The sequence below is a fragment of the Elgaria multicarinata genome, chromosome 11 (genome assembly GCF_023053635.1).
Source record: "Elgaria multicarinata webbii isolate HBS135686 ecotype San Diego chromosome 11, rElgMul1.1.pri, whole genome shotgun sequence".
NCBI lineage: Eukaryota > Metazoa > Chordata > Lepidosauria > Squamata > Anguidae > Elgaria > Elgaria multicarinata.
The window spans coordinates 35,009,696-35,023,067 of record NC_086181.1 but is presented as its reverse complement, the minus strand read 5'-3'; the positions used below and the strand labels follow the sequence as shown (position 1 = coordinate 35,023,067).

General features: G+C 50.2%; 1 protein-coding gene across 3 annotated transcripts in view; it reads left to right on the top strand.

The window, feature by feature from the left end:
* Positions 1–13,372, top strand: part of FBXL19 (F-box and leucine rich repeat protein 19) — a 36,295-nt gene that overhangs the window by 14,385 nt on the left and 8,538 nt on the right. For all 3 annotated transcript variants that reach the window (XM_063138600.1, XM_063138599.1, XM_063138601.1), the window contains 3 exons: positions 1,030–1,062; positions 2,369–2,509; positions 7,253–7,980. In XM_063138600.1, the coding sequence (XP_062994670.1) occupies positions 1,030–1,062; positions 2,369–2,509; positions 7,253–7,980 (902 nt within the window). The remainder of the gene's footprint in view (positions 1–1,029; positions 1,063–2,368; positions 2,510–7,252; positions 7,981–13,372) is intronic.

Here is a 13,372-nt window from a genome sequence, read left to right as displayed (position 1 = left end):
ATAAATAAATAAATCTTATAAACTTTGATTGCAGGGTGAGGCAATTTGGCATCCTCCAGGCATTTTGAACTGCAGCTTCCCGTAATCCCCGAGCTTTAGCCCTGTTGGCAGGGGCTTATGGGACTTGCAGTCCAAAGCACCCGGAGGCTCCCAGTTTTCTACACCTGTCCTCTTGGGCTTCTGTCTTTCCCCACTGCTTAGTTGCCTTTCTCTCCGCCCCACTCTCCCTCCCCAGGGTATCTCTCCTTCCCCACAGAGCCCAGGAATCCCTCGAGTTTGTAAACCACTAAATCAATGCGTGGTTGGGCTTGTCCCTGGGCTGTTTGAGGAGGCAGCGGAGAGCCAGGCCTCTCACGGGAAGACCAGACTTTGTACCTGCCTTTCATTATCCCTCTCTTGCTCTTTGCCGAGAGTGGAATCCAGGAGCCTCGGCTGTTTTTAGCTCTCCCCGCCTAACCGGCCTTCTCCAAACAGAGGCCTTCCAGTTGATTTGGACTTCAACACCCATCAGGCCCAGCCAGCACAACCAATGGTCAGGAAAGGTGATCCAAAACATCTGGACGGTCACCAGGTTGGGCAAGGCTGCGTTAGACCGAACTATTCCTCCCAGAGTGGGTGCTCAAGCTAAAAGTTCTGGCTCTCTGAGTTGACCACAGGAACTGGGGTGGCGAAAGAGAGGGGAGAATGATACACCTGCCCATGTCTTGCTGCATCTGCCAGAACGTGTCCCCACCCCACCCCCACATGCACACCACACAGCCCCCCTTTGTACTCCTGGTAATTTGCTACACCTTCTTCCCTCCCCACCTCCAAGGGGGCGCCCCAAATGTTTGCTCCGGGCTCACCGGATTAAAATAGAGAGGAGGAGGATTATGGAGGTTCCTTGGAGGAAAAAAGGTGGGATATAAATGATATAAATAAATAATAAATAAAATAAAGGAGCATCCTGGCTCTCTGGGAATTCCTTGTTTTCTAATTAGACCTATCTGGGTCCAGAATTCCAACCGGCCCTCTCTCTCTCTCTTTCAGTTAAAAGGCACGCGGGAAAAGCATTTGAAAAAGGTGAGTGCTTTTTGCGTTTTCCCACCCAGGTGGGTTTGATTGAGCAAGACCAGGGTGAGCGGGCAGGGGGAGTGGGAGATGGCAGGGGTGGGGGAGGATCTGGTTTGCCCCTTGGGGCAAGGCGCTTCAGTTTGCGCGTCACGAGCCCCATCTGGCCTACCGAGGGGTGCAGCGGCCCGTAGATCTTCAGTGGTCTAGTCTGTAAAAAGGTATATTAAAGCGTGCACAAACCTATCCAAATCTCTCACACCTATTCACGATATAGAATACTGCTGCGTTTTTATAACCTGCAATTATAAAAACACAGTTATTTTGCAAAAAAAACCCCAAAAAACATGCTTAATATATAAGAAAGATGCATAGGCTAATAACGAAGTAATTTCAAAATATATTTAGAACTAAATGTTTTGGTTTCTGTCCTCAACAGTTATTATTATTATTATTATTTATTTATATAGCACCATCAGTGTACATGGTGCTGTACAGAGTAAAACAGTAAATAGCAAGACCCTGCCGCATAGGCTTACAATCTAATAAAATCATAGTAAAACAATACGGAGGGGAAGAGAATGCAAACAGGTACAGGGTAGGGTAAGCAGGCACAGGGTAGGGTAAAACTAACAGTAGAAAGTAACAGTAGAAGTCTGCACAAGATAGATAGATATTACATATATCTGTATGTTTTGTGTGTGTGTGTGTGTGTATATATATATATATATATAAAATACACATATGTGTGTGTGTAATAAACTATCTATATATAATACGTAATAAGAAAGAGAGGAAAAGGAACCTCTCGTGCAAGCACTGAGTCATTACTCTTGGAGGGACGCCAGCTTTCACTGACGTTTTCTTGGCAGGCCTTATAGCGGGGTGGTTTGCCGTTGCCTTCCCCGGCCGTTATTCCCTTTCCCCCAGCTAACTGGGTACTCATTTTACCGACCTCGGGAGGATGGAAGGCTGAGTCGACCCGAGCCGGCTGCCTGAAACCAGCTTCCGCTGGGATTGAACTCAGACCGTGGGGAGAGTTTCAGCTGCAGAAACTGCTGCTTTACCGCTCTACGCCACACGAGGCTTTGATAATATGTAATAAGCTATATATAAAAACATACAGATAAATGTAAAACAACACACCAGTTCAGACTCAAACTCATGGGCCTTGCTGAAGCAAAAATAAGGCATGGGCTTCTATGAGCTACCTGCGTATAGGAAACTGTGCTCATATATAAGCTACCTGTGCGTAGGAAGCTGACTTTTCTCTCTCTCTCTCTGCTCCACTTGGGCTTTCTTCACCCTCCTGCTCCAGACCGCTGAGCAGCCACCTGACGGGAACAAGTTGCAATCCATGCAGACCTGGAGCCGCATGGGCAGCGGGGACTTCGAGGTGAAAGGCGCCATCTCCCACCCATCCATCCACCTCAGCCAGATCACGGCCAGCGACTTAGAGGTGAGAGGCCAGGTGGGCGGGCAGGCATCGGTGTCTGTTCCAATCTTTACTGTGGAGAGGAAGCCAGAGCAAATTTGCTCCCTTCTTGAGAACGTAAGGAGGAGTCCTGCTGAAACAGTCCGAGGCTGCGATCCGATGCATTGTTTAGGCAGAAAAAAAAGCCTGCAAATCCCAACCTGCCCCATCCAGCCATAGAATCATAGAATAGCAGAGTTGGAAGGGGCCTACAAGGCCATTGAGTCCAACCCCCTGCTCAATGCAGGAATCCACCCTAAAGCATCCCTGACAGATGGTTGTCCAGCTGCCTCTTGAAGGCCTCTAGTGTGGGAGAGACCACCACCTCCCTAGGTAACTGATTCCATTGTCGCACTGAGGGATGCTGGCTGAGGGATCCTGGGAGCTGTACAACTATTTTCTGTCAGCCTGCATAGGATTGCTCCGTAAGGGTCATAGAATTGTAGAATGAAGAAGGGGTCCTCAGAAGGTCATCCAGCCCAACCCCTTGCCGGTGCAGGAAAGCCACGATGACAGCATCCCTAGGAGGTCTGTCTGTCTGGCATCCTGTTTCCCACCCTGGCCAACGTGCTGGACCTGAAGGCAAAAGGCCTCTCCCCACCAATGCATGCTGAGAGGCAGAAACCCGGAGGTGCGCATGTTCCTTGCTTTCCGCGATGAAAGAGGAAGGGGCAGCACCACTGAGGCACGCGGGAAGCTGCGTCCGACCAGGCAACTTGTCCATCGAACCTAGCATGGTCTCCTCCGGTCGGCAGTTACTTCTGCAAATCCTCAGGCCAGGATCTTTTGTGTTCCACTTTCTGAGCTGGAGATGGTGGGGATTGAACCCGGGAACACCTGCGTGCAAAGCCGGCCCTCTGCCACTGAGCTATACGACTCCAAAGGACAACCAGCAGCCTTCAGGGAAGCAGGACTGGGTTTCGCTACTAAGTGTTCTCCTTTATTAATTCGATTAAGGGTGTAATCATGTGCTTGTTTAGACAAGGGGGGAAAGTCCTACAACTCCCAGCATTCCCCAGTCACCTAGGCTGGTTGGGGAATGTTGGGAGTTGTAGGACTCTTTTCCCTGTCTAAATAGGCATAGGATTTTGCCCTTAATCTGTTCGCCTGTCCTCTCTTGCCTCCCGACTAGAGTTGTGAAGGGAATACCAGAAAACCCCAAGAAGGAGAATGTTTTCCCCCAAAATGTTTCAAAATTCCACCCCACCAAAAATTGTGTGTTTAAAAAATTGGGTCCCCCACCCCCATCCCAGGCTTTCACATCACAGCTGCGGGCCGCTCAGATGTGTGACCCACACTAGAGGCCTTCAAGAAGCAGCTGGACAACCGTCTGTCAGGGATGCTTTAGGGTGGATTCCTGCATGGAGCAGGGGGTTGGACTCGATGGCCTCGTAGGCCCCTTCCAACTCTGCTATTCTATGATTCAATGTAGTTTTCCTAAGTGGTCTCCCATCCAGGCACTGACCAGACACTGCTTAGCTTTAGCGTTGTTACTGGATCGTGTGCCATCAGACCATAGGCCAGTGGTCCCAATGCTGTCACCCAAATGCCATCGCCCTCTGCTTCTTGAGAAGAAGCCAAAGTAGCCCTTGAACTGGTTTTTCTTATGCTCCACTAATGCTTCCCTTTGGCCACTAGGTGGGGTCATAATCATGGGACCCGGGCTGTTTTTCAGCGCTGGTCAGGATTTTAGAGCATTTCTTTTCGGTTTGCAACTCATGCGAATATGTGCAGCAGCAATTGGGTTTTTGGGGGGAGAAGTCGTTGCAAATTCCCAAATCTGTGATCACATTTGAAAAAAGGAACTTTATAAAAACGCGCATTTTCCCATTAGAGTCAATGGGAGGAAGTACATACTTTTGAAAGATAAGAACAGGACAAATAAGAGGAAGTACTTCTTCACACAGCGCATGGTTAAATTATGGAACTCACTGCCACAAGATGTAGTGATGGCCACCCATTTGGATGGCTTTAAAAGAGGGGTTGGATAAATTCCTGGAGGCGAAGGCTGTCAATGGCTACTAGCCCTGATGGTTGTGTGCTACCTCCAGTATCCAAGGCAGTAAGCCTGCCTGCACCAGTTGCTGGGGAACATGGGTGGGAGGGTGCTGTTGCACCATGCCCTGCTTGTTCGTCCCTGACCGATGGCTGGTTGGCCACTGTGTGAACAGAGTGCTGGACTAGATGGACCCTCGGTCTGATCCAGCAGGGCTCTTCTTCTGTTCTTAAGGCCTCTTCCTCTTCTCACTCTAGCAGGGCTCTTCTTCTGTTCTTAAGGCCTCTTCCTCCTCTTCCTCTTCTCGCTCTAGCAGGGCTCTTCTTCTGTTCTTAAGGCCTCTTCCTCTTCTCGCTCTAGCAGGGCTCTTCTTCTGTCTTAAGGCCTCTTCCTCCTCTTCCTCTTCTCGCTCTAGCAGGGCTCTTCTTCTGTTCTTATGAACATAAATCCTTGGAAGTTGGATTTGCAGGGGGTTGGTGGAGTTCCAGGCCCAGAGCTCTGCCACTAAGGTCTTTTCCAATGAGTGATCCACCTCATTCCTAAAGGACGGGCTACCTGGATTGGGGCCCCTGTCAAAGGCCATCACAACAGGTTCACATAAGACACCCCTCCCCAGCCTGTTGCCCTCGTTGTTGGCTGGGGGATGCTGGGAGTTGTAGTCTGTTACATCTGGATGACACCAAGCTGGGGAAGGCTGATATAGGAGCTGATGTCCTTCCAGTCTCCGAATTCCAGTCTGTGGAGACCTTTGGGGGTCAAAACTAGCACTTTAAATTGCGCCCAGCAACAGACCAGCAGCCATCAAAGGCCTCTTAACACTGACCGGATGCCATTGCTTCTAACTGTCCCACACAGTAATACACTGGCAGTGATCTAAGCTGGGACATGCTCAAGGTATGAATAACTGTGGCCAGATCATATTGACTAGGGGACCTCAGGCCTGGCCCCCAAATCTGGCCTTCGTGGGGCCCCAGCCCAAGTGCCCCAGAAAGTGCCCCATAACTGGTGTGTTCTTGGCTTTCGGGCAGTTTTTCCCCCACTCTAAAAGAATGAAATGCCCCTCCAAAGGCTTTAGTTACCGCCAGCAAGAGCTTCAAGCTACAATATGCCGGTTGTTTTTGTATTTTAGCCCCTCCCCTTCAGCTTTTGACTTCGCCCACTCCTGGAATGCGGCCCTCGAGGGCTTCTCCAAAATTAAATTTGGCCTTTGAGCTGGCAGGGCTTCCCCACCCTTGGTACAGATGGCAGATCTAAGCAGACACACGGTTTCTTCGGTCCGTTGACGTTTCTTCCATCATGTTACGTGAAGCACCCTCACTGGGGTTCCCAGCATGTGCTGTTGCTAGGGTGCGTCTCCCTTTCACATGACGTCTGCGTGGAGGGAGGGGGATTTTAGCTTATGGGAGCTAGTCCTGCACCCCTGGTTTACACATTCATTTGAAGACAATGACTTCTTACCCTAAGCCAAGATGTCCCAAATGGCCCGTGCCCCTCTTCACTTGGCCTCACCTCTTCCCTCCTCCCTCCGATAATGGTTTCCTGTTTTTTGAGCAGTCCCCCCCCCATTTTAAAAGTAGAAATGAACATCAGAACATAAAGAGAGCCCTGCTGGATCAGACCAAGGGTCCATCTACGCAGGGTTCCACACAGTAGCCAACCACCTGAAGTCCAAGAACCCACAAGCAGGGCACAGGTACAGCAGCACCCTCCCGCCCATGTTCCCCAGCAACTGGTGTGTATATAGACTTACTGCCTCTGATACTGGAGGTTGCACTTCGCCGTCACGACCAGTAGCCCTTGATAGCCTTCTCCTCCTCCAGGAATTCATCCAAACCCCTTTTAAAACCATCCAAATTGGTGGCCATCACCACATCTGGTCATAGCAAATTCCATCCTTGAACTCGGCCCTGGGTGAAGAAGTCCTTCCTTTTATCTGTCCTGAATCTTATTTATTTATTTATTTATTTATTTATTACATTTCTATACCGCCCAATAGCCGAAGCTCTCTGGGCGGTTCACAAAAGTTAAAACCACAATAAAACAACCAACGTGTTAAAAGCACAATTACAAAATACAGTATAAAAAGCACAACCAGGATAAAACCACGCAACAAAATTGATGTAAGATTAAAATACAGAGTTAGAACAGTAAAATTTAAATTTAAGTTAAAATTAAGTGTTAAAATACTGAGAGAATAAAAAGGTCTTCAGCTGGCGACGAAAGCAGTACAGTGTAGGCGCCAGGCGGACCTCTCTGGGGAGCTCATTCCACGATCATCCCCCAATCAGCTTCATGAGGTTGACCCCATTGGGTTCTGGTATTAAGGGAGAGGGAGAAAAAAATCTCTCCCTCTCCTAAGGTTTAGTGACTGACACTTCGAGCTTTTAAGCTCACAGATGCTGGTGTTTGGGGGCTCTGCCCTTGTCATCTCTGGCCCTGCCCACTGTTGGCAGGCTCCCTCGGAAAGCTGCTTTGGATTGGAATTCAGTCGTAAACATCACCACTATTAAATGCCCCCTTAGAAGTAAGGTTAGAATCCGCCTTCATCCACCCAGCGTCATCCAGCTTATCGTCAGCCAACATGCTGGCTGTAGATGATGAGTGCTGTAGTCCGACTGATCGAGAGGGCACCAGTTTGAGGAAGGGCGATTTTGACAGATTAGAGAACTGCCGGGATAACTGATCCAGGGTGTGTGACGCCTTTGACCCCCAGCTCCTTCCTTTCTCGCCAGAAACCGAAGGTTCCCCCGGGCCCTTTGGAGCCTTCGGCCCAGTCGGACAAGTCCCATCAGCGGGAGAAGCTGGAGCGCTTCAAGCAGATGTGCCAGATGCTGGAGCGGGTGAAGAACAGCAGCAGTTCGAGTTCCAGCTCGGACTCGGACTCCGACACGGACTCCCGGGGCTCGGACGGCTCCAGCGGGGGGGTGTCGAGCCGAGCCACCTCTCCGGCCACCCGTTCCCAGCGCCTGGCCGCCCTGGGCTTCAGCACCAGCGAGGAGGAGGACGAAGAAGAGGAGGAGGAGGACGAGGAGGAGGAAGAGGAGGGCGGGCGACGCAACGGGGGCTCGGAGACGGCGCGGAACGGCAAGCAGCCGAAAGCTCGGGGGAACTCTCAGGAGAAAGAGAACAATCATCGCCCGTCCAGCCGGGGCAGCGAGCGGGCCAAGCAGCAGGCGGGGGGGCGCAAGGCGGGCCGGCCCGCCGGGCAGACAGGGCTGCGCATGGTGGCCCGGACTCAGTTCCTCCACTGGCCCCTGGTGCCCTCCCCGCCCAAGCCTCTGCTGCAGCTGGAGCGGCACGTGGTCCGGCCTCCCCCCGACAGCCCTGAACCCGACTCCCTGCCCTTGGACAGCGGCTCCGACCACATCGTGCAGCGGGACACTTGGTTGGCCGTCTTCCAATACCTCAGCTATCGGGAGCTGTGCGTCTGCATGAGGGTTTGCCGGACGTGGAGCCGCTGGTGAGTGGGCGGAGAGGCGCCCGTGGGCGGAGGGGGGGGCGCCCTGGCGGAGTGGTGGTGGGGGGCATCTTCGGGAGGCCTTTGGAGGGGGGCGGGAAGGCGTGCGCGATGTGCCACAGCAGCCGCTTCCTGCCACGTCCCCTCCTAGGGCGCACCAAACCTCCTCTCTGGTCTGAAGTATCTGGGCTGTGGGTATCTATGGCGGCCTCGTGCTGCCAAACCTGTGAATGGAGATGCTGGCAGAAGTGAGCGCGCACACCATGAGCACTGGTGATGGCAACTGCGCTAGTGAAACGCCTGTCAGGAGAGCGGCGGCAGCTGTGGGGGGAAGGATGTTGTTGGGTCCTTGCGTTGTCCGGCGTCTCTGTGCGTGCACTCGCTGGCCCTGTTCAGACGACACGTTAAGCCTCAGCGGTTAAGCATTTTGAGTGAAACGTTATGGCATAACGTATCGTGTGAACCGTGGTTTAGTGTGTCGTGTGAACCGTTCCTAACCATGGCGGCGACATAACCACAGTTTAAACACACACTCTAACCCAGTGGTTCCCAAACTTTTTCAGGTCCCCGCCCCCTCGGTTCCACGAACTCATGCCCAGTGCCCCCTACCCTAGCCTATAAAAATCATTATTCAGAATAACGGTTTTCAACGACCCACTAAGGAAGATAATAACAATAAAATTCAAAACAGTAACAATTAATTGAATATTTACTGAAAATCCAATTACATTTTTTTAGTTTATTCAATTAAACATTTCAGTTCACCGTTAAAAGGACTCTTCTTAAACGGTATTAATACATGTGTGGATTCTTCCCCTATATGGCTTGGGACCAAACTATCTTCTCCCATAAAAATGTCCCTGGGTTTTAAGACCTTCTGGAGAGACGCTTCTCAGAAAAGACCACCTTGAGCACACACACCCCACCGCCCCTTCTCCTCTTAGTGCCTTCCTGCTGCCCTCTTGCCTCTTAACGCCCCCCTATGCAATCCCACCACCCCCAAGGGGGCACTTTGGGAACCACTGCTCTAACCCATTTGCTGCAAAACGGTTAGTGGCCTAGCCATGGGTTTGCATGTTGTCGGAACAGGCCCGCTGAGATGTATCGTGATTTGCAGTGAGTGTCCCCCCACCCCTCCAGTGTCAGGAGCGGAGGGCGCATTTCTCTCCATGGAGATGAATGGTGAGCATTCACGTGTGAGAAAAGAAAGGAGGCTGCGCTCACGGGCTGTCTGGGGTGTGCATCAGGCAGGCATGGGGAACATGCAGCCTTCCAAATATTGGCCTGCAACTCCCATCATCCCTCACTGTTGGCCCTCTGTAGGCTAGGGTTGATGGGAGTTGTGATCCAACAACATCTGGAGGGCCACAGTTTCCCAACATCTGGCATAAGGGCAGGCCATAGCTGCTCCAAGAGGAAAGAGGAAGGGGCAGCCACCGCTTTGACCGCTCTTGCCTTGCAACTCTGTGACCTCCTCCATTGAGAACTGAGTCTCTTCGCATCCTGTGCATAGCCCAGCTTCTCCGCCTGTGCCATCCCAGGTTTTGTTTCTTGGTAACTCTAGTTTTCGTTGCTCTTAGTTCATGTTTACTACCCCATGCTTTCTCCAAGGAGTTCTGGGGTGTAAGAGGTGGTTTTCTCTGCCTTCCCCCAACTCCCATCCCACTAACAGCCCTGTGAAGTAGGTTAGGGTGAGAGATGGTGACCACCCCAAGGTCACCAGGTCAACTTAAGCTTCGTGGCTCAGCTTGGAGTTGAACCTGGGTCTCTGTGGTCTTAAGGATCATAGAGAACTCTCTTTTTTCCTCGAGAGGTGGAACACCCTTGTGGTACGTGGCGCTTTTGAATAATGTCAGCAACAAAAGTGGTGCCCCCCTGACTCGGTTGCAACCCTGGGAGGGGCTGGAAGGGGACAGAAGGCCTGCATGGGAACAAAGGCAGCGATAGGTGCTTGGGTTTCTTGGCATGTGGAAATGAGGGCTAAAAAAGGAGACTTTTCTCTACTTTCAAACTCCCTTCATCTACTGTCTGGCTGGGTTCACACAACATGATAACCAATTGCGGTTTAAATAGTTGACGGCGGGTTATTTAACCCACCATGGGTTGTCGTATTGTGTGGAGGGAGTTTTTTAACCAATGACTGGTTATTTGGCCGAAATAACCAATGCAAACGCTGTGCAGAGTTGGCTATTTGAACCACCAGTGGTTATCGTGTTGTCTGGAGGGCACCGTTGGTTATTTCATCAGTCCCCATTGGTTGTTTTGTCAGCCACAGAGTTGCAAGGCAAGAGCGGTCAAAGCGGTGGCTGCTGCAGGATAGATTTTCAGCAGCAATGGCTGATGGGATACTAGCGGGAGGACTGAGTGGGGAGAGCAGGCATGGACTAATAGTCAGCTCAACACTGGTCCTAATCCACACCACAGTTGATTATTATCGTGTTGTGTGCGGAGCACCCCGTCGATAAACAACTGTCAAGTTGATTATTACTCCACCATTGACTATTGTGTGGTCTGAACACAGCCTCCATCTCTAGCCTTTGTGAATGTATGTTATGTGCCAGTCATCCGATTTCATTTTTTTAAAAAGCCAGTTGTAAGAAATGTGAGTCAGGGTTAGTGATAGCGGAGAATCGTGGTCTAGGGATGTGAAGCTGGCACAATGAAATAATGGCCACATGATGGCCGTCTGAAACTCCTGCATTTTCTGCCCATCTGGGCCTGCTGTGCCATTTGCACGCGGTTGCTCCCCCTGCACACTTGTGGGGGGTGGGGGCTGCTTATTTTTCACACCACCCAGAAAAATTCCCACAATCCTCCAGGGTGACCTGGTGCACGTGAATGTGTACAGATCTTTGCCCATGGGATCCTTCACACTGTTGTTTCAAAACCCCAAAGTGGGTCTCTTTTTCTTTTTGTTTAATGTCTGCTTCCCTTATTTCATTTCCTGCCTCGAAGAGCCGTCCATGCACTCCCCCAGCCCTGAACATAACCCGCCGGTGATCTTGAGGCTGTGTCCATATACCTCTGCGTTCATCCTGTGCATCAACCTGCATTTCCATCCCCTTATATCGATGATCAGGCTGCCTCCTTTGCCCATGTAGAGTTCTTTGCCCTTCCTCATGCAAACAGAAGCAGGACTGTTTTGCGAGGCAGGGTTCAGGAGGAGAACACAGACAGGCACGTTTGCGTAATCTATGGTGAATGTGGTTTAGTTTCTGCACAAAGTGATGGAGCATTTTGACTTCTTGAGAATGATTTTGACAGCTTAGCAGAAGACCACATTCTGACAAACCCGGGTTCAATCACCAACATTTCCAGTTAAAAGGATCTTTGAGTCGTGGGGCTGAACATGACCCCTGCATGAGAACCTGTGTATTATACCGCCCAATAGCCAAAGCTCTCTGGGCGGTTCACAAAAATTAAAACTGTCAAATACAGTTCACAGTATAAAACAAAGCACAATATAAAAGCACAACCAGGATAGAACCGTACAGATTTGAAACAGCAAAGTTAAAAGACTAAGGTGCTAAATGGTTAAAATACTGGGGAAATACAAAGGTATTTTCACCTGGCGTCGAAAAGAGTATAACATAGGTGCCAGTTCAACCTCTCCTCCACACAGGGAGGACAGTACCGATTTCTGTCGCGTCTTTTGTAAAATTTCTCATTCTTAGTCTCAAATATTGACCTTGGTGCTTTCAAGGGTACGAGACCCTTGTGCAGAGGTTGGCAACTTGTGGCATTCTAGGTCTTTTGGTCAGCCATACCCATCAGTTCTGGCCAACGGAGCCAACAGTGAGGGATCGTGGGACTTCTCAGCCAAAACATCTGGAGAGCCATGAGTTGCCCACCCCTGCTGTTGTGGAATCAGTTTGTAATATCTTTTGGTTGCCAGTTCATCTAAATAAACTTTAGTGGATGGATCTTCTACACTATTAACCAATTTCATTTAAAGAAGGTTCCATCTCACTGAAACTGGTGCCTGTTTTGAAATACTGAGGCAAATGGAAAATGGAAAATAATCTTTATTCATTGCATTTTTGTACTACCTTTCTTCCAAAGGGCTGGCATATTTCACTCTCCACCTGCCCCATTTTATCCTCGTGACAGCCTTGCAAAGTAGGCTAGGAGATGGTGGTAGGCCCAAAGGCACCCAGTGAGAGCGTTGTGGCTGAGCAGGGATTTGAATCTGGGTCCTGTCCCATCCCGATCTAGGCCCAGTGCTTCAGCCACTGCACCACACCAGCTGTATTAAACTTACAAGAGCCAGTGTGGTGTGCAGAGGTTAGAGCAGTTGTGTTAATCACTTTCAGCCGAGGGACGATTTCAGTCTCAGAGAAGCTCTTGGAGGCCACATTCCAGTGGTGGGCAAGGCCAAAAGCAACGGGTTGAGTGGGGGACAATATACCAGCGTATTTTTTCCCCTTAATGCTCTTACTGCCAGTAACTAAGTAACTGTTCAACCTTTTAGAATGGGAGGGGGGGGGGAATCACGCAAAAGCCAACAAACAGTTGGTAATGGGCCTGTTCAGACAACACGCTAAGCCATGGTTAGGCCGCTAACACTTTTGCAGCAAATGGTTACTAAGGGTGTTTAAACCGTGGTTATGTAGTAGCCATCATGGCTAGGAATGGTTGACACGACACGATAAACCATAACGCTTAACCACCGTGGCTTAGCGTGTTGTCTGTACAGGGTCAATCAAGGGGAAAAAGGGGTCGTGGCCATTTGGAAAGTCCCAGAGGGGATGGATTTTGCCCCCACGTGAGTTGAGTTCAGCCCCCAGGCAGGTCAGGTTTGGCTCAAACCTGTGGTTTGTTGCCCTATCCAGGGTTTGTCTGGCAGGTGATCAAGCAAACCATGGTTTGTTTCCTCATTCCTTGGGTTGTTTGTTTTCCTCTTCTTCCTCCCCCTTTTCTGTATCCTTTGCGGCACTTTAGTACTGGCATGTAAATTAGCGGGGCGGGGGGTGTTTACCGCTACCTCTATAGCCTGGCGAAACAGACCATGAACAGCCTACGGTTCCGGATTCGCACATAACAAAAACCCAGAGTTCACAGCCCAATAAAAAACCATGGGTTCTTTTCCTGTGTTGGTTCACACATCAGGACAACCCAGAATTGACCAACCCTTACTATGGGTTAGCATTGCATATGAACCAGGAGAAAGCTTTGATTGCTTCATTGATATATATATATATATATATTTATTTAATGGGCCTGTTCAGAAGACACCTTAAACCCTGCTGGTTAATGCAGCAGGGTTTAAAATGTCTTGTGTGATGCGTTTTGCTAAACCCTGCTCACTCCCTAACCACAGTCGGACGGTCTGCAGCAGGGTTGGCGGCTCTAATGGTGGCTTAATGTATTGTGTGTGTTTCCCAGAACGCTCTTA